General features: G+C 48.9%; 2 protein-coding genes across 9 annotated transcripts; both read left to right on the top strand.

Annotated features, from left to right (window-relative positions):
- The first annotated feature begins 166 nt into the window (after positions 1 to 166).
- On the top strand, positions 167 to 3,276 carry LOC121233552 (KH homology domain-containing protein 4-like). Its single transcript, XM_041126282.1, has 4 exons — positions 167 to 519; positions 651 to 888; positions 2,213 to 2,303; positions 3,193 to 3,276. Exons 1-3 carry the CDS (start codon positions 428 to 430, stop codon positions 2,273 to 2,275), a joined length of 393 nt encoding a protein of 130 aa, XP_040982216.1. The 5' UTR covers positions 167 to 427; the 3' UTR covers positions 2,276 to 2,303; positions 3,193 to 3,276.
- Positions 3,206 to 20,191, top strand: LOC115346018 (EF-hand calcium-binding domain-containing protein 12-like). 8 transcript variants are annotated; one of them, XM_030025634.2, is made up of 19 exons: positions 3,206 to 3,321; positions 3,693 to 3,772; positions 4,382 to 4,434; positions 6,617 to 6,746; positions 7,150 to 7,211; positions 7,577 to 7,736; positions 8,721 to 8,977; positions 9,815 to 9,888; positions 11,487 to 11,581; positions 12,456 to 12,573; positions 13,251 to 13,341; positions 14,318 to 14,464; positions 15,425 to 15,682; positions 15,823 to 16,017; positions 16,516 to 16,669; positions 17,153 to 17,379; positions 18,216 to 18,429; positions 18,906 to 19,071; positions 19,826 to 20,191. In XM_030025634.2, the coding sequence occupies exons 3-19, from the start codon at positions 4,402 to 4,404 to the stop codon at positions 19,986 to 19,988; spliced, it is 2,544 nt and encodes an 847-aa protein (XP_029881494.1). In that variant the 5' UTR covers positions 3,206 to 3,321; positions 3,693 to 3,772; positions 4,382 to 4,401; the 3' UTR covers positions 19,989 to 20,191. The 8 variants fall into 8 exon arrangements, 7 of the variants coding, with proteins under 7 accessions (XP_029881494.1, XP_029881492.1, XP_029881493.1 ...); XM_030025632.2 differs by having other exon boundaries at positions 7,087 to 7,211; positions 9,818 to 9,888; XM_030025633.2 differs by having other exon boundaries at positions 7,087 to 7,211; positions 18,906 to 19,026.
- The last annotated feature ends 139 nt before the right edge of the window (positions 20,192 to 20,330 follow it).

Here is a 20,330-nt window from a genome sequence, read left to right as displayed (position 1 = left end):
AGGCGGCAGGGGGGCTGTGCGCATGCGTCAGCCGCCCGGCTGCCCGGCCGGCCCACTAGGGGCAACAGTGCGCGTGCGTGAGGTCTGCAGGACCGGGAGCGCGCGTGCTCGACTGCAGCCGCCGTCTTCCGCGACGTCATCGCCGGCAGCCCCGCGGGGTGGGTGCTCTCCGGCCTGTCCCACCCTGCCCCGCCTTTGCCGCTGCACTGCGCTGCGCTGCGCGGTCGGTGGGCGGTTTCCCACGGTCAGCCATGGAGCGGGCCGCCCGCTAAGAGAGCGGGGGCAGGTACCGCGCCCCGCCCCGCTCCCCCTCGCCTGCCCGGTGTCAGTTCCCGGCCCCTCCGCCGGAGTGGACGCCGCCCGCGGGCCGCGCCGTCTCCGTGGCAACGCCCGGAAGGGGCGTTTCGAGGCGGCCTCGAGGCCGGAAATGACGGTGCGGCTGGCGCGGAGGTGGCGGAGCCGGGCCGGAGCCATGTCAGCGGGTGGCGGAGGGCAGCGCGACGCTGGGGCCGCTGGCGGGTGAGGCTGGCCCGCGGGCGCGGCGGGTCGTCGGGCACCCCTGCAGAAGGGCCTCGGTGCGGCAGGTCCTGGAGCTCCCGCGGGGCAGCGGGCTCGGAGGCGGCCGGGACTGAGGCCTCTCTCTTTTCCAGGCGCCGCAGTAAGTGGGACCAGCCCGGCCCGGCCCCCGCTTTCCTTCTCCCCGGCACGGCGCCGCTGCCTGGGCGCCCCTTTCCTGGCGGCGGCGATGGTGGCTCCGCTGTGGCGGGCTCCGAGAGCTCCGCAGCTCCCTCGGGAGCGCTGGATGCGGCCGCGGCCGTGGCCGCGAAAATCAACGCGATGTTAATGGCCAAAGGGAAACTGAAGCCGGCGCCCAGCACGGCGGACAAGGTGGGTGCCCGGAGGGGCGGCAGGAGCCGCGCCGCGCCGTGCCGGTGGGACCGCCAGGCCCGGAGGTGGTGAGCGAGGGTGGGTATCGCGTCTGTTTTCTGGAGACCTGCGGCCTTTATTTGTCGGAATGGCTCTCGGTGAGACGGGAAACGATGGAGGAAGTAGGATGTGACAAAAAACAATCGGGAAACCTTTCTTCAAATTTTATCAGCAACAGAAAACAGTGGCGTAGCTGCGAGGTCAGTCCCGCTGCTCTTCTGTAAGGCTTAACCAAAGAGATCTGTAGGAACATGATAAACTTTTTTCTGAAGTATTTTCTAAGTAGTACAGCTGACATAAAAACTGCTGTATAAAACCGCCGGTTTAAAATATGAGACGAAATTATTCTCATGCTTAAGCACGTTATCAGTCGGAGCCGTATGTGCAAGTGCTGACCAACCTGGTCAGCTTCTGGTCAGCCCTGACGTGAGCCTTGGTCAGTCCTGAAGCGGTCAGGCAGCTGGACTAGATGATCGTTGTAGGTCCCTTCCAACTGAACTTTTAAATTCTAAAGCAAGTGTAACTTCAAGCGTGTTTTCCCATTTCGGTAACAAGAACAGTCTTGCTTTCCTGTGTGTTATTAGCCTATGCTAGAGCCAAGCTTAGAAGGCTGTTTCAGGTTGCCTTCCAAACTCGTTCAAATACAAAGTTAACAAGAAGAGTATGTTTTCACGGTGGATTGTATCTTCTTTTTCACATGCATAGTATTGGTGGGACTGCCAGATATGTTCTAGGCATTTGCCTTGTGAGGCAGCATGAAAATGAGTCTTCATTTTGTCATTGGATTTATTCACAGATAATATAGGGAAGAGTGGCAAATGTACCCTGCCACGTGTTCACCATATTTGGTTTTCTGTAGGTTCTGTATCCGAAATGATTGTTACAGCCTTTTTAATATGTGAGGTTTATTCGTGAGCGTTTCTTTGATCATTGGTATCGGCAGTCTTAGATCGTTTTAACACATTGTTTGCTGCGCGGTGGTGCCTGCTTCTTGATACTTAATGTCCACCTGAGGGTGTGAAATTTTCAGCATTGAAGAATGCGTGGCTTGGTTTCAGGTAGCCTCTGCAGTCATACCAGATGGAAGTGAAGTCTGTTCGTTTACTGGCAGTTTGAAACACCTAAAAATCGGAAGATACTGATGTCTCATTCTTCCATCTATGTTTTTCTATAAGCTTTGGTAGCATTCTGGCATCCTGTGACAAATTATATTGCTGTGGGAACCACTTAGCCAATTAATTTGCAAATGGGATTGGTTGTTTATTGCATATCTTGCTTTTGTTAGGAAATGTTCAATGATGACATTTCCAGAGTAATTAACTCTGATGGCACCTCAGATTGTGAGTGAATGGAAACCCAGGAGCCTGCAGGTTAATGAATGTACTTTTTTTTTTTTTTTTTAAAACATGCGGAAGGAAGGGAGAAACAGAATGCATGTACAATGCGTTAGACTTATGTCCCTCTATAGCTGCCTTCTGGCTCTCATGCAAGTGCTGTGCTTCAAGTGATATTGATGAGACCGGATGTGTGCCTTTTGGATGTTACTGGAAGGTTCTTTTTTTTACAGAGTCTTGGTTTATGCTTATGTCCCCAAAAGCATTTCAAAATTTTTGGGAGGATGTACTATCTAACTCTATGTACGTGGGAAAAGCTATAAGGTCTTTGTTGTAACTACAAGTCTTCTGTCATATCTTCTGCATCTCTTTGTGGCTCCGTGGCTTTTTCTTTCTTAGACACTTAGATACTGACACAAAATATTATGCCCTTGTTTTAAAAAAACAAGGTGGGGGGAAGCGTGGTTGTAGTGTTGGATGAGTTTAGATCTTGAACAGAAATTCTAAATTCTGTTTCTGTGTAAGGGGAGTTGAGAGAAGCATGAATTGCATGTTTTATTAGTCTCGCAGATTTCTGTCAGAGGTGCCAATTCAGGTGTAAGATGCCTTGGCTTCCATTTGAGCAACTTCACTGCTTAGTTCTACACGTGTTTCTCCATTTGTAGAACAGAAACAGTAATTACTTATTATATTAAAATGTGTTGAGGATAAAACTAGTGGTTTTACTTGGGCACAAGGTTGTGAAGAGGTAGGTTATTAAGTAGTAGATGTAATGTGCTTTCTTCTAATGTTTTTAAAGCTTTTGGGTTCAACAGCTGAAAGGGGAGAATGAAAAGGATACTCACCTCTAGAGTACTAGGGTCAATTTGTTTGTTACATCATTTATCTCTGCTTTCCAACTGCTGGTCTTTTGCAACGGTTGTCTTTGAAGCTGCAGGCTCTGGGAAAAGGTCCGGCTACAAGTAAAAGCAAAGATGACCTTGTGGTGGCAGAGGTGGAAATCAACGATGTCCCCCTCACGTGCAGAAACCTGCTGACGAGAGGACAGACTCAGGATGAGGTATGTTCAGGATCTACGTCTGACTTGTTAGGCTTGGCAACACATTTGTACCTGTTTGTAAGGCTGAAAGAGCTTGCAATAAACCATATTCAGTGGTTGTTTCCTCTTTTTACAAAACTTGTTGTGTTTTCTAAGGCACTTTATTTTGTAGTTTATTGGTTTGTTCGATAAAATGTCATATGATGAGGTAAGGTAGCATAGTTAGTAGGGGCACCTACTAACTCCAGCGGGCACCGTTCATTCTCTTCCCACTTTATTAACGGCTTCTGGTCTTTTTATACAACAACATAGCTTAAACCCCTTTGGGTGTTTTGTGTGTGCTTTGTTTATTATTGGTAAACTTGTCACTGGGTTTTTTAAATTGTTTTTAGATAAGTCGGCTGAGTGGAGCAGCTGTCTCTACTCGAGGGAGATTCATGACTGCAGAAGAGAAAGCAAAAGTGGGACCCGGGTTTGTATTTTCTTTTTTGGGGCTTATGCTTTTTTTCTCATTGGGTGGCTAAGTGGTGGGGGCTTTGGGTTTTTTTTGGTTTTTCGTGAGCAGTGTCACCTTTGGGTGCCAGAGCAAATTGCCTGTTGAGTGTTTCGAGTATGTTTACTGTTATGATAGTCTGACTGCATAGCTGCTTTCCCACCTGCTTGATACTGGTAGGGTGAAATTAAAAAAACCAGACAAACCACAAACGTGACAGATCAGACTGTGCTGAACTTCTTCGACTCAACGCTATACTGGATCCCTTGTGCATTTTGCTGAGAACGTAACCGGAAAGTTGCCCAAAGAGAGCTAATATTTCATAGACTCGGGGCTTTTAGTTAGTTAACCTTTCATGTGGACAAGCAAATTAACGTTTTCAGTGGTATAACTTTAATAAGTCGTTGTGTAAATAACTCCTGAATCTCTTCAGTTTTCAATGAACGTGTATTTACTTCCTTGTGTGAAGAGTGTTTCAAATCTCTGTGGAAGACTTCACGTGTCTAGATGACTGTAATATAATTAGATTGAATCCATTATTGTATGTTCTCTGTGGGTTTAATGGTATGTTTGACATTTCCTTTCCAGGGAGCGTCCTTTGTATCTTCATGTCCAGGGTCAGACACGGGAACTGGTTGACAGTAAGTGCACAAAGCGCTCTTCTTTTCCTGTCATTGTTTGTGATAAAGGGGTTTTACTAAGGGGCTTTGTTGTGACCGGTATGGATTGGTACTATAAATATCTTGGTGTCGGTAACAGACCCCATTTAAACGTTGATGTTAAGATCTCTGGCTCAAAACTACCTAAGGTGCTCTGTACTGCATTAGTCATTAAAATAAAACTTTTGATAGACAGCAAGGAAGGTGGGGGGAGTGAGTAGGGTTCCTAGGCAGGTGTAGCTCTTCTGTGTGAATTTATTTGCTGATAACATGCTGAGATCCCATTACAGTAGGTCGTGACAGGGAGACCTTCCCTTTACTATACAAGTATGAACGTTTTTTGTGAGATTAGCTACATTTCCATTAGAAGCACAAAGAACTCCGGTCTTGCCTATGCCTGCCAGAAAAAAAAGGAAAACTATAAACTGTTCAGGTGTTCATTTGTTCTGCATATCAGTTCACGGGCTTGCCCTCAGTTATCTCTTGAAACTTGAAGCTGCCCACTTGTATCTACCTTGATTCCACAGCCGGTAAACATTTTTTACATGTTAGGTTGCTCGTTCGTGCAGATGTAAATTCTGTACAGGGTTAATGTAAATGTTTCCAGCATTTGCTAAAATATGTGGGCTAAAACCGCCCACCTGCCTATATTAGCCTAAGCTTTATCAGGGTGGGAGTGGAGAAGGAACCCTGATGCTTGTTGCCATCCTTTGTGATGCAATCCCAGAATGCTAACATTGGGCCCTGCTGTCAGATGCAACCTTTTTGCCTGTAGATCTGCTGTTGCAGAATATGGGAAAGTAACCCTAGTCATTTCATGATTTGGTTAATCTGGGCAGTTGACAAGGGCCGAAATATAAATTAATTTCATATTCTGTCAACTAGGAGCTGTTAACCGAATTAAAGAGATAATTACTAATGGAGTAGTGAAAGCAGCCACAGGTTCTAGTCCGACGTTCAACGGAGCTACAGTTACTGTCTATCACCAGCCAGCCCCTATTACTCTTTTAATTAAAATATTAAATTTAATATTAATATTACTATTACTAAGTAGCAGGAGATGTGTGCACAGCTTTGTGATCCCTCAGTCAGCTCAGGGGGTCTGGGCTCTGCTTCTGAATATAATAAACATATTAACTAAAGAACGTATACTCAAGCTGAAGGTGTGGGAGTGGAACATGGTTTGTGAGAGGTTTCCCAGCTGGAGGAGCCATTGAAACACCATCCCTTTCCCAAGGAAATGTTTCTGTCCCGCTTTTTTAGCAAGAATTTGCCATGCCTTGGGTAAGCAAACTGCCAGGGACAGGAAGTGGGCAGATGTGAGCATCAAACAGCTGCTCTGTAGGAAAAGGGAGCTGAGGCATCTTGTGAGAGGTACGTACTTGGGGGAGCACCACCAGATGACAGGAGTATCAGCTGGAGCCAGACCAGCTGGAGTTCCTTCTGCCACCTATTCCTGCCTCCAGATACCACATACAGGATTTTCAGACAGTGAAACTGATCTTTAATTCTTCGAAGAAAGTCTACCATTCCATCAACAATGCACAGAGACCAAGTGATATCTGTGTCATGGTCACAATACTCAGTGCTGAACTGGAGGGAGGAAAATGGGATGTCCTTTATGACTGTAGGCACCACAGTTTTACTTGGAAAAAAAGAGATGGCCCTGCTTGAGCAGGGGGGTTGGGACCAGATGATCTCCAGAGTTCCCTTCCAACCTCAACCAGTCCATGATTGTGTGATTCTGTGTCCTCATTTCCATCATTTGGTGACATCTCAGAGGCTCTCCCTGCCCCATGGCCTCCTTGGGGAGTGAAGATTGGATGTGTGTTTTAGGGAGCAGCCCCCTTCTCACTGCAGGACCAAACCTGGCTGGGTCAGCGGGCATGGGGGTGATGTAGGGTCATCCCTCTGTGACCCCAGCCTGTGTCATAGAGCCCCTCCTCATCATAACCACGTGCCCCAGACCCTTCCATCACTTCCCTGTGCGGCCTCGGCAAGGTCTCTGATCCAGGGGACACGAGGAGTCTCTCCTGTACCTCAGAGACACAGAGGACAAAGGGAGGTGGTGGGACAGTGTGGGAGTTGTTTTGTGAAGCACAGCTGAGGACATCGGAGAAGGGGTGTTTCCTATCAGGAGACATTAAAATCCTTCCCCCTGCAGCCTCACGTGCTGACCCAAAGCAAGAACATGACAAACCTGGAAGAGCTGATCACCAACATTGAGCTCTGCAGCAAGGCTGACGGCTACAGCACGGTCACGTTTCCCACCCTCAAGAAGCTTTCTGTCAACGGTAAGGTCTTTGGGAGCTCTCTGACGAGTATCACTGCAGACAAGATGAATGGCATGAATAGTTGTGAGAAGTGGGGTTTTGTCCCTGCCGAGAAGGCCCCTGGGGACACTCTGAGCCCCACAGAGTCTGGTGCATGCAGCACCCTCCCCTTGCCGTGGTGGCAGTCCCATGGATGGGTTTCCCTCGGCAGTGGGTCACACTCAGGGACCTGGCTCTGATGGGAAAGATGTCCTGTTGGAAGAAGGCTGAGGCCAATCCAAGATTTGGCCCATGTCACAGGTGGGTTTATCCTGTGAGGCGTGTTGAAGCACACTTGCATCTGCTGCCTCCTTGTCTACAGATGTGCTGACGGGATGTGAGCTGGCTGACTTAGAGCTTGACGTGCCTTTCCCTTGCTTTTCAGATGTCACTACTATTTGGAGCAGTGTGTCTAAGTATGTTCGGCATCAGCTCCTGAAGAGAAAGGTGGGATCCTACCCTACCCCTCCCCTCGCCCAGATGGCTTCAGGCATCCCGGCAGCCCTGTGCCAGCAAGTGCTGTTGTTCTTCCCAGAACTGCATTGCGATTTACAGATTTGTCACAAATGTGCCAGACCAGCTTCTCCATAAATTGAGACACATAAAATAAATCAATTTTTAAAAAAGTAACATAAAATATATATTTTATATATATGCAATATATAAATACAGAAATAAAAATCTGGTTGAGGTGTGCAAAAGCGTTCCGCACCAGGAGGCGGCAGCGCGCAAGGCACCCCCCTTGCAAGCTCTCACAAGTCCTTACTCTGTTTTTCAACCTACAAATGCTTGCCCTTCTCTTCTTTTTCCAGCCTCGGGCTGTCAGGGTAACAGGACTGGGGACGTTTCATCTTCAAAAATGGCTCTCTTTTGAAAATGGTGAGGTGCTCACGTTTCAGAGACCTGTGTTTTTGCTGTCCAGGACTGTTGCACAGATCCGTGGGCTGCAACATGCTTCTGTACCTGTTCCTGGTAAGAAGAGCAAAGAAATTCTTTGTTTTTCCCTACGTCCCTGTATTTGGTGTTTATGCTGGTTGCTGTTTAGAAGCAATGATGGACACATCAGAGGCCTTCAGAAGGCCCTGAGAACAACCTCCATGGAATGACACAAACAGCACACCAAGCAGCAATGCCTAGAAAGGGGCCATTTCTTTTGCACTAGTTTTTATTAAGGCTGTACAAAGTTAGACCATCTCTCCATAATCTGCTTGAGCAATTGGGTTCGTGCCAGCCACATGTATTGATTTGTAGGATGCTTGCTGGCTGCTGGTCCTTTATTGGAACTGTTTACCATAAAGCCGTTGAGATGATGCTGATGCGTTGTTCTTGCACTGCACCAGACCTTGTTGAGGCAAATGCCCACAGACCCTCAGAACTACTTTTATGTAGAGAAGTGGGTCAAAGTCAGCTGTAGAGAGCCTTGAATGAGAGATGGAAATGATAGCTAGCACAGAAACCTGCTGATGACCAGATTTGTTGCCGTTTCTGACCACTGCTGCCATTGCTGTATCTGCAGTGTGCCATTGATGGGGCCTGTGCAACACTAAGAGTTTGGTGGTTTATTTCTGTTTATATGCAAGTCTCCCCAGACCAGGAATGTGCTACATGTGGGCTCAGCTCCATGGCCCAGCACCCTCCGCTCTTCCCATGGGAACCAACCCCATTCGTCCCACCCTGTCCTGCCATCCTGCACAGTGTGGACACAGATGGCTGAGGTTCTTGGACACAGATGTTCCTCATTCTGATTAGGGAATCATGGCTGTGGCTTGGCACATCCATTAATGGAGTGATTTGACCTTAACTTGAGGAGGGGCCTACATCAGCTCCTTTAAGGAGCTGTACCAGGTGGTTAGACCAGACAGTGCTATAGCAATGTATTTTACCTGGGAGCTGCTGGCACTTTATTTGAGTCTGCTCAACTGCTGTCTGAGTTACAGTCTTCCTCCTCTTTTCCAGGCGAGATTAAGCAAGTGTCAGTGAACTACAAGAAGATCCACTCAGACGTCCCATATTCTGAGGAAGTTGTGCAGAACTGCATGCAGGAGACCCTGAACTTTTTCTACTTCATCCTAACAAACAGAGAAGACACGGACTTCATTTTAAAGGACATTGGCACTCTTGCTATCCGGGGAACAGAAGTGACAATGGCATTTTGTGAAGACTTTTTACTAAGCCTCAACAAGTCTACATACGTGGTAGAGAAGTTGTTCACTGTAAGTTTATTGCTTTTGCAGTGCTGCCTAGAGAGGGTTTGATATCCCGTCAAAGGACTGGGGAACTGAGCCCTGCTGGCCAGCTGTAACCTGCTGGGTCACTTGGGCTAGGCATGGTGTGTAGCAGTGAGAGCCTTCTGTAGTTTCTTTTATTTGCTGTGGTTCAAGGGTGCTGGGAAGGTACGTCGTTGTACTACTTTTGCTGGGCAAGGGAAAGCCCTGGAAGGGGCCTTGCCATAAATAGGAAAAAGGCCAAAGCAATGGCAGCGGTGGTGACGTTCACCCCACACTCTGGACATGAGGCTGAGGTGCAGAGACACCAAGGCCTTGCTGAGACCAGCCCCTCGTGGCTGCTGGCACGCTGTTGGTGTAGTTCTCCTGGCCTGATGGAAGAGAAGGAGCCAGTGGCTGGATTCCTCCATGCTGCAGAGGCATGCAGACTCTTTGGAAGTCTTTGGAAGGACTCTGGGGATAAAATCAGCTTGGAACTATTTGCTCTCAGTTCAGCAATTTTTAAAGCGAGCAACCTCACTGCAACCAGCAGCCAGGAACCCAGGCTCGTAATGGGCCTTCCCATGTGTTTGCCTCCATTGACTTCTTCCCTGGTAAGCAAGGAGTCTCCTGCCTGACACCGTCAAGTCTGGTCCTTGCAAAAAGGGTGGCAACGTTCCTTGCCCTAGCAGATTGTATGCTGTGCAGCTTGTTTTAGCAAGGGGCTGAGGCACTTGGCCAGAAGTTTGCTGAGAGGCTGCTAATTCTTGGAGCTATGGAAAGGCCGTTGTGAGCATTGAGTTCATTTCCCTGGAGTCACATCAGATGTTTCTGTCTCTGTTGCAGAAGAAATGGGTCATATCGGACAAAGAAGCCACTCTCTCTCTGAGCCGTTTTGGCCGTGTCCACCAGTTTCCACAGTGAGTATATTTGTTTCTGCAGCCCTCATCTGACCAAGTGCAAATGTAGCACTTTGTCAAATTACTGGTTTGCAGTTAATGTCATCCTTGCTTTTGCGTAGTCTGGAGTTGTGCATCCTCCGTTACTGATTGTGGTTTGCATTTTACCATTACTCCCATCAGAGGGAACTGGTTCACTAGGCAGAGGAATTTAGGCAACCCTCCTAACGTTTCATCTGCTCGTTCTCTTTCCATTGGTAGAGACTGCCCAAACATTTAACAGAAATAAGACCCTAATATTTCTGTTGTTTTGAGTATAGCATGGAAAGCTTCACTTAAAGGGTGGATCAGAGACCAGATGCATGCAAGTCCTCTGCCTGTGACTTTTCTGTGCCTTCTGTGAAAGTCACGTGAATCAAAGTATTGCTCAGTGTTGGGGTTCAGTACTGGGGCCAGTTGTGTTTAATATCTTTATTAATGATCTGGACAAGTGGATCGAGTGCACCCTCAGTAAGTTTGTGGATGACACCAAGTTGGGAGAGAGGGTTGATCTGCTCGAGGGTAGGAAGGGTCTACAGAGGGATCTGGACAGGCTGGATCGATGGGCCGAGGTCAGTTGAATGAGGTTCAACAAGGCCAAGTGCTGGGTCCTGCACTTCGGTCACAGCAACCCCATGCAGCGCTACAGGCTTGGGGAAGAGTGGCTGGAAAGCTGCCTGCGTGGCAGAAAAAGGCTGGGGGTGCTGGCTGACAGCTGGCTGAATATGAGCGAGCAGTGTGCCCAGGTGGCCAAGAAGGCCAACGGCATCCTGACATGTATCAGAAATAGTGTGGCCAGCAGGAGCAGGGAAGTGATTGTTCCCCTGTACTCGGCACTGGTGAGGCTGCACCTTGAGTACTGTGTTCCGTTTTGGGCCCCTCACTACAGGAAAGACACTGAGGTGCTGGAGCATGTCCAGAGAAGGGCAACCAAGTTGGTGAGGGGCCTGGAGCACAAGTCTTATGAGGAGTGGCTGAGGGAACTGGGGTGGTTTAGTCTGGAGAGAAGGAGGCTGAAGGGAGACCTTATCCCTCTCTACAACTACCTGAAAGGAGGTTGTAGTGAGGTGGGTGCTGGTCTCCTGTCAGGTGGCTGGAGATAGGACGAGAAGAAATGGCCTCAAGTTGCGGCAGTAGAGGTTTAGATTGGATATTAGGAAAAATTTCTTTACTGAAAGGGTTGTCAGGCATTGGAACAGGCTGCCCAGGGAAGTGGTTGAGTCACCATCCCTGGAGGTATTCAAAAGGCGCGTAGACAAGGTACTCCAGAACATGGTTTAGTGGACATGGTTGATGGTTGGACTCGATGATCTTGAAGGTCTTTTCCAACCTAAATGATTCTATGATTCTAAAGGTATCTCTGAAATGTCGTCTTGGGTCAAGATGGCACAGGAGGACTGAGGCAAAAAACCAAAACCTCTGTCTGGCGAGGGGTTGCTGAGCCATTCCTGAGGCCAGCACTGCTCGGTGGTTCTCTTAATGGCCTAGAATGTGAGGTTGACTCTCTCTATAGAGATACTTTGACATTCATCTGGCAAAGCAGCCCTTTTCTCAGAATGGTGCCTTCTTCCTATTTCCAGGTTTGAGATTAGGGCTGTGCCTCGAACAGCTTCTCTCACAGACGAAGAGATATGTGCAGAATTCGAGAGTGCTTTGAGCAGCATGGGAGTAAGAGGTAATGTGCATGGGAATAAGAGTAACTGATTCCTGGCAGAGGTTTGCGCATTTGCCTGTCTTCATTACGGGTGGGTGTTTAGGGCCCAGGCTAGAATAGATGCCTGGGATGGTAGAGGCACCCTGTGTGCCTCTATTTACCCCTCCTGGTAAGTCTCAAGGGACTCGTTTTGGAACAAGGTGGGCTCAGCACCACCAACTGCAGTTGACAGTGCTGAAGTATGTTTTGCCCCTGCACTTCATGCCCTGGAGTGTTCCATTTTAGGAGTTTGTGCAGGAGGGAGTAAATGTTTTGGGAAGTCCATCAGCACTGTGAGTCACAAACTCTGCCTTGAGTTGTGGGGGGCTGGGGGGTTGGTGTATCTCTTGGAATCACCGCGGCGTGATTCAATGAGAAAAATTGTGTAGAGAACAACTGTGCCAAAGGTGCTAAGCTGTGCTGAGACCTCACTTCTCTTTTGAAGCTGGGAAGTCTAGCTCCTCGACCTAAATTCCTCAGGAACATCAGAGCTATAATGTGTTTGAGTTGAATGTGCCATGATAGCAAATTTTTGTATACCAAACACGTATGCAATGCTAAGAAATTGTTCCCCTGAAAGAGGCTGTTAAGCGCCAAGATCTGTCTCACCCCGAAAGCCACTGTGCAGAGGAAGGACTAGCTGCAGCAGGAGAAAACTCACACTGAAGAGAATAATTTGGCTATCAAGGGTTGAACAGGATGAAGGGCTGGTGTCAGAAAGGACTTAAGATCTCCCTCTGAGAAAACAGGTCTCAGAAGGAATCCCAGTGAGGCATTAAACAGCTTCTAACACTGCAGAGCAGATCTGTGCCTCCTCCTGCCTGTTCTAAGAGGTTTTCTCCTTTCATGCTTGCAGCGGCTGTTTGTCACACATTACACCTTCTGCAAACGGGTGTTTCTCCAGACTGCTTAGCCAGAGCTGAGATGGAGGAAGAAGCAGAGGAGAAAATGGAGGGAAAAGGGCCTCCTGGCAGGTGAAACTCTGAAAGGACTCAATTAGAGTGGCCTTGTGCTTTAGTACTTGTGCGGGATGTTTTATAGGCTCATACAATAATGGAAGGGCTCTTGGGAGGTCCTAGTCCAACCAGCTGCTCCAAGCAGAGTCAGCTATGAGCTGAGGTCAGACCAGGTTGCTCAGGTCTTTATCCAGGCTTGTCTTCAAAGCCTTGAGGGATGCAGACTGCCCAAGCTCTCCGAGAAACCTGTTCCCCTGTTTCCTTTGGACCCGGTGTTTGTATTAACTCAGAAGGGCTGTTAACACACATCGCCACACAGTGCATTTCCTTGCTGGATGGGAAGTCCCACAGTATTTGGGACTGCTTTGCAGTGGTCAGTGTAATGGCCAGGAGGGAGATACCAGTATCTCCAGGTGCCTGTCATTGCACAGGATGCAAATCCTCCCATTCCACCAAGAGGGCCGCATCAGGCTGTGTGTCCCAGAGCCTTCCTTATGCAAAAAGCTCATCTCCTTGACTTCCTTGTTGGCACATCTGAGCGTTACAGCTCAGGGTTATCCCTATCTCTGTGGAGGGGAAGACAATTGGGTGAAGAGAGCTTGCTCTGCTGCCAAAGCAGGTGAGCAGCGTGAGCACAGGATGGAGAAGAAACTGTTCCTGCACTCGTACCAACTCACCCTGGTGTGTATTTTCAGACTGTTTCCAGGAAGGCAGCAAAAAGAACCTCCTTTTGAGAGCCCTGAATTGCCATTGCCTACTTCTGAAGAACACAGGCAGACAGGACAGGTACATAATATGGATTGAGGCAACTGTTGTGTCACTTGATTGTAGAAAATCAAGTGGGGATATCATAGGAGAAATAGGTACATAAAAAAATACACAGATACTGATTCTGACTAGATCTCTTACTGTGGCTCATTTTCCTGTTCAATTACCTATTTTGGGTATTGTTCATCTCAGAAAAGGAACTGTAGCCCTGTCCTGGTTTTAGCTGGAATAGAGTTAATTGTCTTCCTAGTAGCTGGTATAGTGCTATGTTTTGGGTTCAGTACTAGAATGTTGATAACACACTGATGTTTTCAGTTGTTGCTAAGTAATGTTTAGACCAAGTCAAGGATTTTTCAGCTTCTCATGCACAGCCAGCAAGAAGGCTGGTGGGGCACAAGAAGTTGGGAGGGGACACAGCCAGGACAGCTGACCCAAACTGGCCAAAGGGGAATTCCATACCATGTGATGTCATGTCTAGTATATAAACTGGGGGGAGCAGGGGTGGGGGGGGATTGCTGCTTGGGGACTAACTGGGCATTGGTTGGCGAGTGGAGAGCAATTGCATTGTGCATCACTTATATATTCCAATCCTTTTATTCTTACTATTGTCATTTTATTAGTGTTATCATTATTAGTTTCCTCTTCTCAGTTCTATTAAACTGTTGTTATCTCAACCCACAAGTTTTACTTTTTTTTTTTTCTGATTCTCTCTCCCATCCCACTGCGGGGGGGGGGGGAGTGAGTGAGCAGCTGCATGGTGCTTAGTTGCTGGCTGGGGTTAAACCACAACAAGCCCTTTTCAAAAAGTAGCTCTTTGATGACTTAGTTCATTGGTCATAACAAAAGGACATTCTGGTTGCATCTGTAAGAACTGTCTGTTGACAGAAACTAGAAAAAAAGGGAAGATGAGAGAGAGATGAGAGCATTATTTAAAAAAAAAAAAAAAAAAAGACAGATGAGTAACGGCTGCTGTTGCATTTCTGGGTTTCTGTAGAAAGAACAGTCTGTATTTGGGCTGAACGGTAGAAGAAAATTGGAGGCATCCATGGCCAAAAGGAAGGAGAAAGAAGAGAACAGAAAAGCAGGAAGGTTGCCTCAACAGCAAGCTGGGAGAGAAAGTGATAAGATGTGGAGGGCCCAGGTATGGGATTGTCAACAGAGCGGCCTTTTTCTGGTTGTGGTGGCACTGAGTTGGGAAGGTCTGCAAGTGCCAGGAGCATTGTTCCCTCCAAAGAGCAGTGTGGGTGGCTATGGTTTTCATTCTCACCTGCTCACTGCTATGAGGGAGGAATTGCCGGTACAGGCCAAGGGACAAAATGAGCAGCCAGCCAGTGTGAGGGCATCAGAGGGCCTGTTCTGTCCCTGGAAAGGAGGCCATCTCTGCCCAGGCACTGGCTCTGGGGCTTGAGCAGGATCTCTCCCAGTCACATGGCTTGAGTCAGCTCCACCGAGTGGTGTGGAGGGGGAGACCTGTCTCTCCAAGTAGTATGGAGAGCACTCTAGCTGCTCTTCATAAGCTAAATGGCCGACATGCTATTTCAGCTGCTCCTTGGTGGCAGGGAGCCAGCATTTTGTGACATGGCAGGATCCACCTGTCTTCATGCTGCTCTATGGTTTGCTGACGGCCCTGTCTCCACCTCACCCCACACCTCCCAGTTCAGCCAGAAGCACATCAGAACTGGAGGCCCCTGCCCGCTACACACATGGAGGCTGCTGTTTTTGACCACGTCCTGCCATGCATGTTTCCGTACTGTTCTGTGATGGGCTTGCTGCCGTTTTTGGAAACCACCATATCCACCTGACCCCAACTCTCGATTCTGCAAGAAGTGCATCTGTTGTTGCGTAAAGTACCAGCGTGAGCAGCAAGGCTGTGATTGAGAGTTTGACTGACATCAAGCCAGAAGTGGTCTTGGAGCATGGTTTCCAACGATGCCATTGGAGAAATATGTATCCAACTTTTGCCTTTAAACCAAAAGCAAGTAGGTGTGGGCCATCCAAATCCAGGCATCGCATTATTTTTGCTCCACCTGTGGCAAGACTGGCTTCTCCCTTTTTGAAACCAAGTCGGGCCATGGATTTCTGTCATTTGTCTGTCTTGCAGCTGCCCGGGGAGGAAGAATATAGCCTGAGCTCCCCAGAGACCACCTCTGATACAGAAGAGGGTCTACAAACGGTGGAGGCTTGGATTCAGGCAAGGAGGCAGTTTCAAACTGAGCTGGAAAGCTTAGGGGACATTGAAAAATGGCTGACTCAAAAACCTTCCCTCAGCAATCAAGAAAAAAGGTGCTGGCAAAGAATAAAGGCACGCAGAGCAGACAGGAGGGCCGCTGTCAAATCAGCCGTGACTGACAGCCTGGACGTAAGTACGGAAGTGCGTGGGAGATAGCGTCTGCTGTCAAATCAGTAGAGTGACGCTGCTTTACGCCAGCTGATGCCACACTGATGGGCATGGTGATCCTGGATAATGGTGATCTCAGGGTATTTTCTAATCCTTTTCAGCGTTCACCACAAAAATGCAGCCAGCCCTGGAAGAAGGGTAGCGTTCCCCTTGTTTGTGCACCATACCCCCAGGCTCTTGGCACGCTGCATAGCCTCCTGCACAAAAAGAAGCTGAGCGTGGTGGACATATTCAAGAAGGCTGGTATGGACGGGAGGAAGATCAAGAGAGCAGACTTCATTAAAGTCATCAAGGAGGTACATAGGGAACAGAAAAGTAATGAACTGCTGCCACTCTGCCCTGTTTTCCTGCATGCCAACCCAGAGCAAGCAGAAGAGCTTCAGCAAGGGGCCTTTTCGCTTGCCTTACTCTCAGAGAATGGCTCCCACAACCTGTGAAAAGCTGAAGGGCAAAGGGAAGGGGAGGCTGCAGAGATGCACCTGCAGAGTGAGTCCTAGCAGGGAGTGAAGAAACCCATTGCCTCATAGATTTGGAAGACAGTCACCGCTCAGTAATGTGGCTGCCAGGATCCTGCTGTAGACCCTGAACTGGCACCGAACTTCCCAGTGTTGATACTTGGGTCTTTCTCCCACCCGGCTCCTACATCTCCCCACTGCACTGCCTCTCAGTACATGTTCACGCAGCATGGCTCACACTGGGCCTCACTGGAATAACAGCAAAGCTTGCCCCTCCCGCTCTGGGGCAAGCCTTGATCTTTTGGTAATCCCACTGTCATTTTCTGTTTTGGTTGCCAGACCAAAGTTTCCATCAGCGAGAAGGATCTGGAGGATGTGGTCATCTTCTTGACTTCCTCAAAACCGGGGAATTTTATAAGCCTTGAAGATCTGATTGACTGTCAAAAGCAGTGGCTGGAAATGAGGAAAGGACAATCCCAAGAGACCAAAACCGGTGAGAGGAGAGCACTGGGTTGGGAAGGCATCTCTACACACACAGGAAATGCCAAAGGGGGGTCCGGAATATGGCTTCTTGAGACCATTGTCCTAGAGCAGAGTGGCCAGAAGGAGACTTGTAGGGAGAAGCTGAATGATCTGGGGGACGTTCAATATCCTGGTCAGCCCAATTGCAGGAGACAGGTTAGCCGATCTTTCAGGTTGGGATCAAAGTCTGAACCCTGTGGTTTAATATCCTGTACTGGATTTTTATTTGTTAGCATTCATTATCCAGCTCACCCAAAGCAGACCCTTTCTCCAGCTGCTGGTAGCAGGTGGAAAACCTCAAAGAGCTTATTCTTTAGTAAGCTCTGTTGGGAGTTCCAACCAGCACAATGTGCCAAACCCCTTTGTCTTAAACATGGATCAGATGTTCCTTTCTCCTATGCTCTAACGTGGCTTCTCTGGGCTTTTTGTTTGTTTGGTTTTTAATTTATCCTAGGTGTAGGTGCTCAGTTCCAGAAAGCCAGCTGCAAAACTGCCACTTGTCTACCTTCTTCTGGGGGCACAGCCAAAGGGATGAAGCCTCATGCTCCTACCAAGCCTGAAAGAAAGTTAATACGCTTGGAACTTCCACCAGTCAACACCGAGCCAGAACAACGGCATCTGAGCTGTGATGAAATGGAAGAGATTGGAAAAAACTTGAGAGAGAGGAGACGGTGGGAGAAGGTACTGTGTATGAGGCAGGAGAACAAGTGCACCTCCATGCCTTGGTGAATGTGGGGTGGTTTAGAGGACAGTGCAGCAGTAGAGGAAAGGGCAAGGCGTTATCGTGAGTATTAGCTTCTCAGTAGTCTCTTGAGCACGTGGTGCCTTGCAGCTGAGGTGCTACAAGCCATCTCAAACAATTCGTTTGGCTTCTGAACACTCTGGTGAGGTAAACACTTTTTCTGGGTAACTGGCAAGAAGGAGGAGAAGTTGAAGCAGGTTCTACGTCTGGGGACGGAGTTGTCTTCTGATCATCTCGTCAACCTGTCTGCCAGACAGGTGATTTGTCCCTTAAGGTGCTGATAAGCACTTTGTCCTGTTCAGTTGTGAGGCTCAGTGCAAGGCGGTCCAATGGAAACATAACAGTGACTCGCTCATTCGCTCACTCCCAAATGTTTTCTTTGGAGCATCTTGGGTTGGATGAACTCTGGCAGAATCCAGAGCTACCTCCTCTTGCCAACATGCTGCGCCACAGTCACCGGCAATGGGAAGAGCCTCTGGCTTCCTGACACAATCAGAAATGAGAAGGTGACTGCAAGGCTTTTTTCATCTGAGGCACCTGTGCCCGGTGTGTTGCTCTTCTACTGAGCTCTCCAGGGAGTATCTGTCTGAGGACCCAGCTCTGGATGGGAACCGAACTCCCAGAGGAGTGCCTGTCCCTGTGATCCCGCTGCAGGGTGCCAGCTCCTGTCTGCACATAGTTTTGAGATTAATCCCTGCCTGTAGCTTCCCTGAAGGGAATGCAGCAACTCCAGGGCCCCACCGAATGCTAATCGGGACCTGCCCTTTACTTGCAGAACAAAGACAGCCCGATAGAATGGAAAGAAAAGCGCCGGATGGTGAGATCTGGGGATGGCCCCATTGATGAGCACTGCCTGCCGTCAACTGTAGAGGCCGATTTGGGAGAACTGGTTGACCGATATCGTAGGAATGCCGTCACGAGCTATCTGAAGAGCTCCAAGCTGTGCAAAGAGCGCAACGTTCACATTGCCGAGCCAACGCTGCAGAAAGGTAGAGCAAAGACCAAGAGCCTGATGTGAATGCACTAAATCTGACAAGTTCATGTCTCTTCCCAAGCCCAGAAGCACAACTAATGTCAGGGGGCACTGCTGACGGAGCATGTTTGCAGCCCTCAGAGGGCCACGGCAGATGCTGCCAGTTGGGGTCAGCAATATCATCAGCAGGGCCAGAGCAGGGCTGAGATATCAAAGGGTTCTGCAGATCAGCCAGGGCCCTCTCCCGCTGCCCCTGGAACAGTAGCCAGGTTCAGCCGAGAGTGCAGCTCAGGAAGTAAGTTTGCGGTGATGGGGCATGTCCACGGTCAAGCCGGGAAGTCAGACCAGGGTTGGGATCAGTGGGTTCATAGCCAGGAACAGGCATGGCTGTGGCTGAGCTGCAGACTGCTACGCCTGCAACATCTAAGCTGAAACGGGGCTTATGATCCCAGGGCGAGGCATGACTGTTTTCTCTCTGCACTTTGCCAACAGCCCTGCTGCATCCAGGAGACAAGATCATCAAGGAAGGAGAAGACATAAGGAAGATCAGGCAGCCTGGAGGATACTACAGCGCGGGACGTGCTGTTGCTTCATCACCTGGGAGCACCTCCAGATCAGGAACTGCATCTGGAAGCCAGGCCAAGGAGGCAGAAAATAGGTTTGTTCAAAGAGGGCTGAAGATGAGTCCCCTCCTGCTGTGTACCACCCCTCTGTGCTCAGTCCCCACGGCGTCAGAGGCAGTACTGAGGTATTGGAGTGAGCCATTAGGATGCCGCAAGGCAGCGAGCAACAGCGAAGGGGCAGATCCTCTTCTCAGCTACAGGGCCGCTCCCGCGTTTTAGCTAAGTCATTGGGTTGCAGTGGTGCTGGTGAACAGTTTGTGGTGCCTGGCAGGAGCCTTGCAGACTAGCTGGGACTACCTCTGTGCTCTGAACCACAGAGGTGACAAAACTTCTCCTCAGACTGAGCCAACGCTTGTCTGAAATCCCCTCAGAGAACGTTTATTCTTGTGGAAGACAGACAGTCCTGGAGAGCCGAGCCTTGGATGGCTGTAGAAGCTTTTGGAGAGAAAAGAACATTGCAAAGCAGAGCACAATAGTCTTTGGTTATCTCAGTTAAAGTGTTTCGATACTACAGTGATGGGCAACGTGCCAGCTCTTAAGATACTTGCTTCACAAGCTGGCGTTTCCTGTGTCGGTCGTGTCCAATACGTACCTACAGGGTCAGCACAGGTCTGGCAGAGCTTCCCAGGGCCCGGAAGCCCAGATAGCTAGTTCTTGTCAGGCTCGCTTTTGCACTCACTAAGAGAAGCAGTGAAACTGCCCAGAATTTTATTTCTGTAAAGCATGCTATTCTCTCTTGTATATGCATTTTTTTTTTTCTTCCCTTTTTTCCCCTGCTTTTTTTCACAGGCACCCTCAGAGGAGTAAGATGCAAAAGTCAAGCGACAATAACTTCTGGCCAGGTCATCTCCTGGACAAGCTATGCCTTTACTTTCCTGAAAAGAAGCATGACAGGGCACATGCCTTGTTCAGCTATGTTCATCCAACCAAGCCCGCCTACTGTGGCATCTAAAGCCCTGACAGCAGCTAGCCCCTCAGCAAGCCAGGATACTTGGCCTCCAGAGACACTGCCTTCAAGAAGACCCATTCCACCTGAAGCTCTTCCCCAAGCAGCGGGAGATGCGTGCACAGCTTTGTGATCCCTCAGTCAGCTCAGGGGCCCTGCGCCCCGCTTCTGGATATAATAAACGCATTAAATAAAGAACGTATATTCAAGCTGAAGGTGTGGGAGCCAGACTGACCACAAAATACACTTCTCCAGTGGGAGCTTTTCCCCTCTCCTGGTAACAAAAGGCGTCAGCATTTTGTGATGGGTAACAAACAGTACACTTCTGCAGCCCAAGAGCTGTAGCTG

Source organism: Aquila chrysaetos, chromosome 9, assembly GCF_900496995.4.
Source record: "Aquila chrysaetos chrysaetos chromosome 9, bAquChr1.4, whole genome shotgun sequence".
Classification (NCBI taxonomy): Eukaryota; Metazoa; Chordata; class Aves; order Accipitriformes; family Accipitridae; genus Aquila; species Aquila chrysaetos.
The sequence above is the reverse complement of the archived record's forward strand: the minus strand, read 5'-3'. Positions and strand labels throughout refer to the sequence as shown.

Coding starts and splice junctions, on each gene's coding strand:
- LOC121233552 (XM_041126282.1), top strand. CDS start 428: ATGACGGTGCGGCTGGCGCGGAGGTGGCGGAGCCGGGCCGGAGCCATG. Junction 520..650: donor GACGCTGGGGCCGCTGGCGG/GTGAGGCTGGCC, acceptor TCTCTTTTCCAG/GCGCCGCAGTAAGTGGGACC. Junction 889..2,212: donor CGCCCAGCACGGCGGACAAG/GTGGGTGCCCGG, acceptor TGCTTTTGTTAG/GAAATGTTCAATGATGACAT.
- LOC115346018 (XM_030025631.2), top strand. CDS start 4,402: ATGTCCAGGGTCAGACACGGGAACTGGTTGACA. Junction 15,683..15,822: donor CCGTGACTGACAGCCTGGAC/GTAAGTACGGAA, acceptor AATCCTTTTCAG/CGTTCACCACAAAAATGCAG. Junction 16,670..17,152: donor ATCCCAAGAGACCAAAACCG/GTGAGAGGAGAG, acceptor AATTTATCCTAG/GTGTAGGTGCTCAGTTCCAG.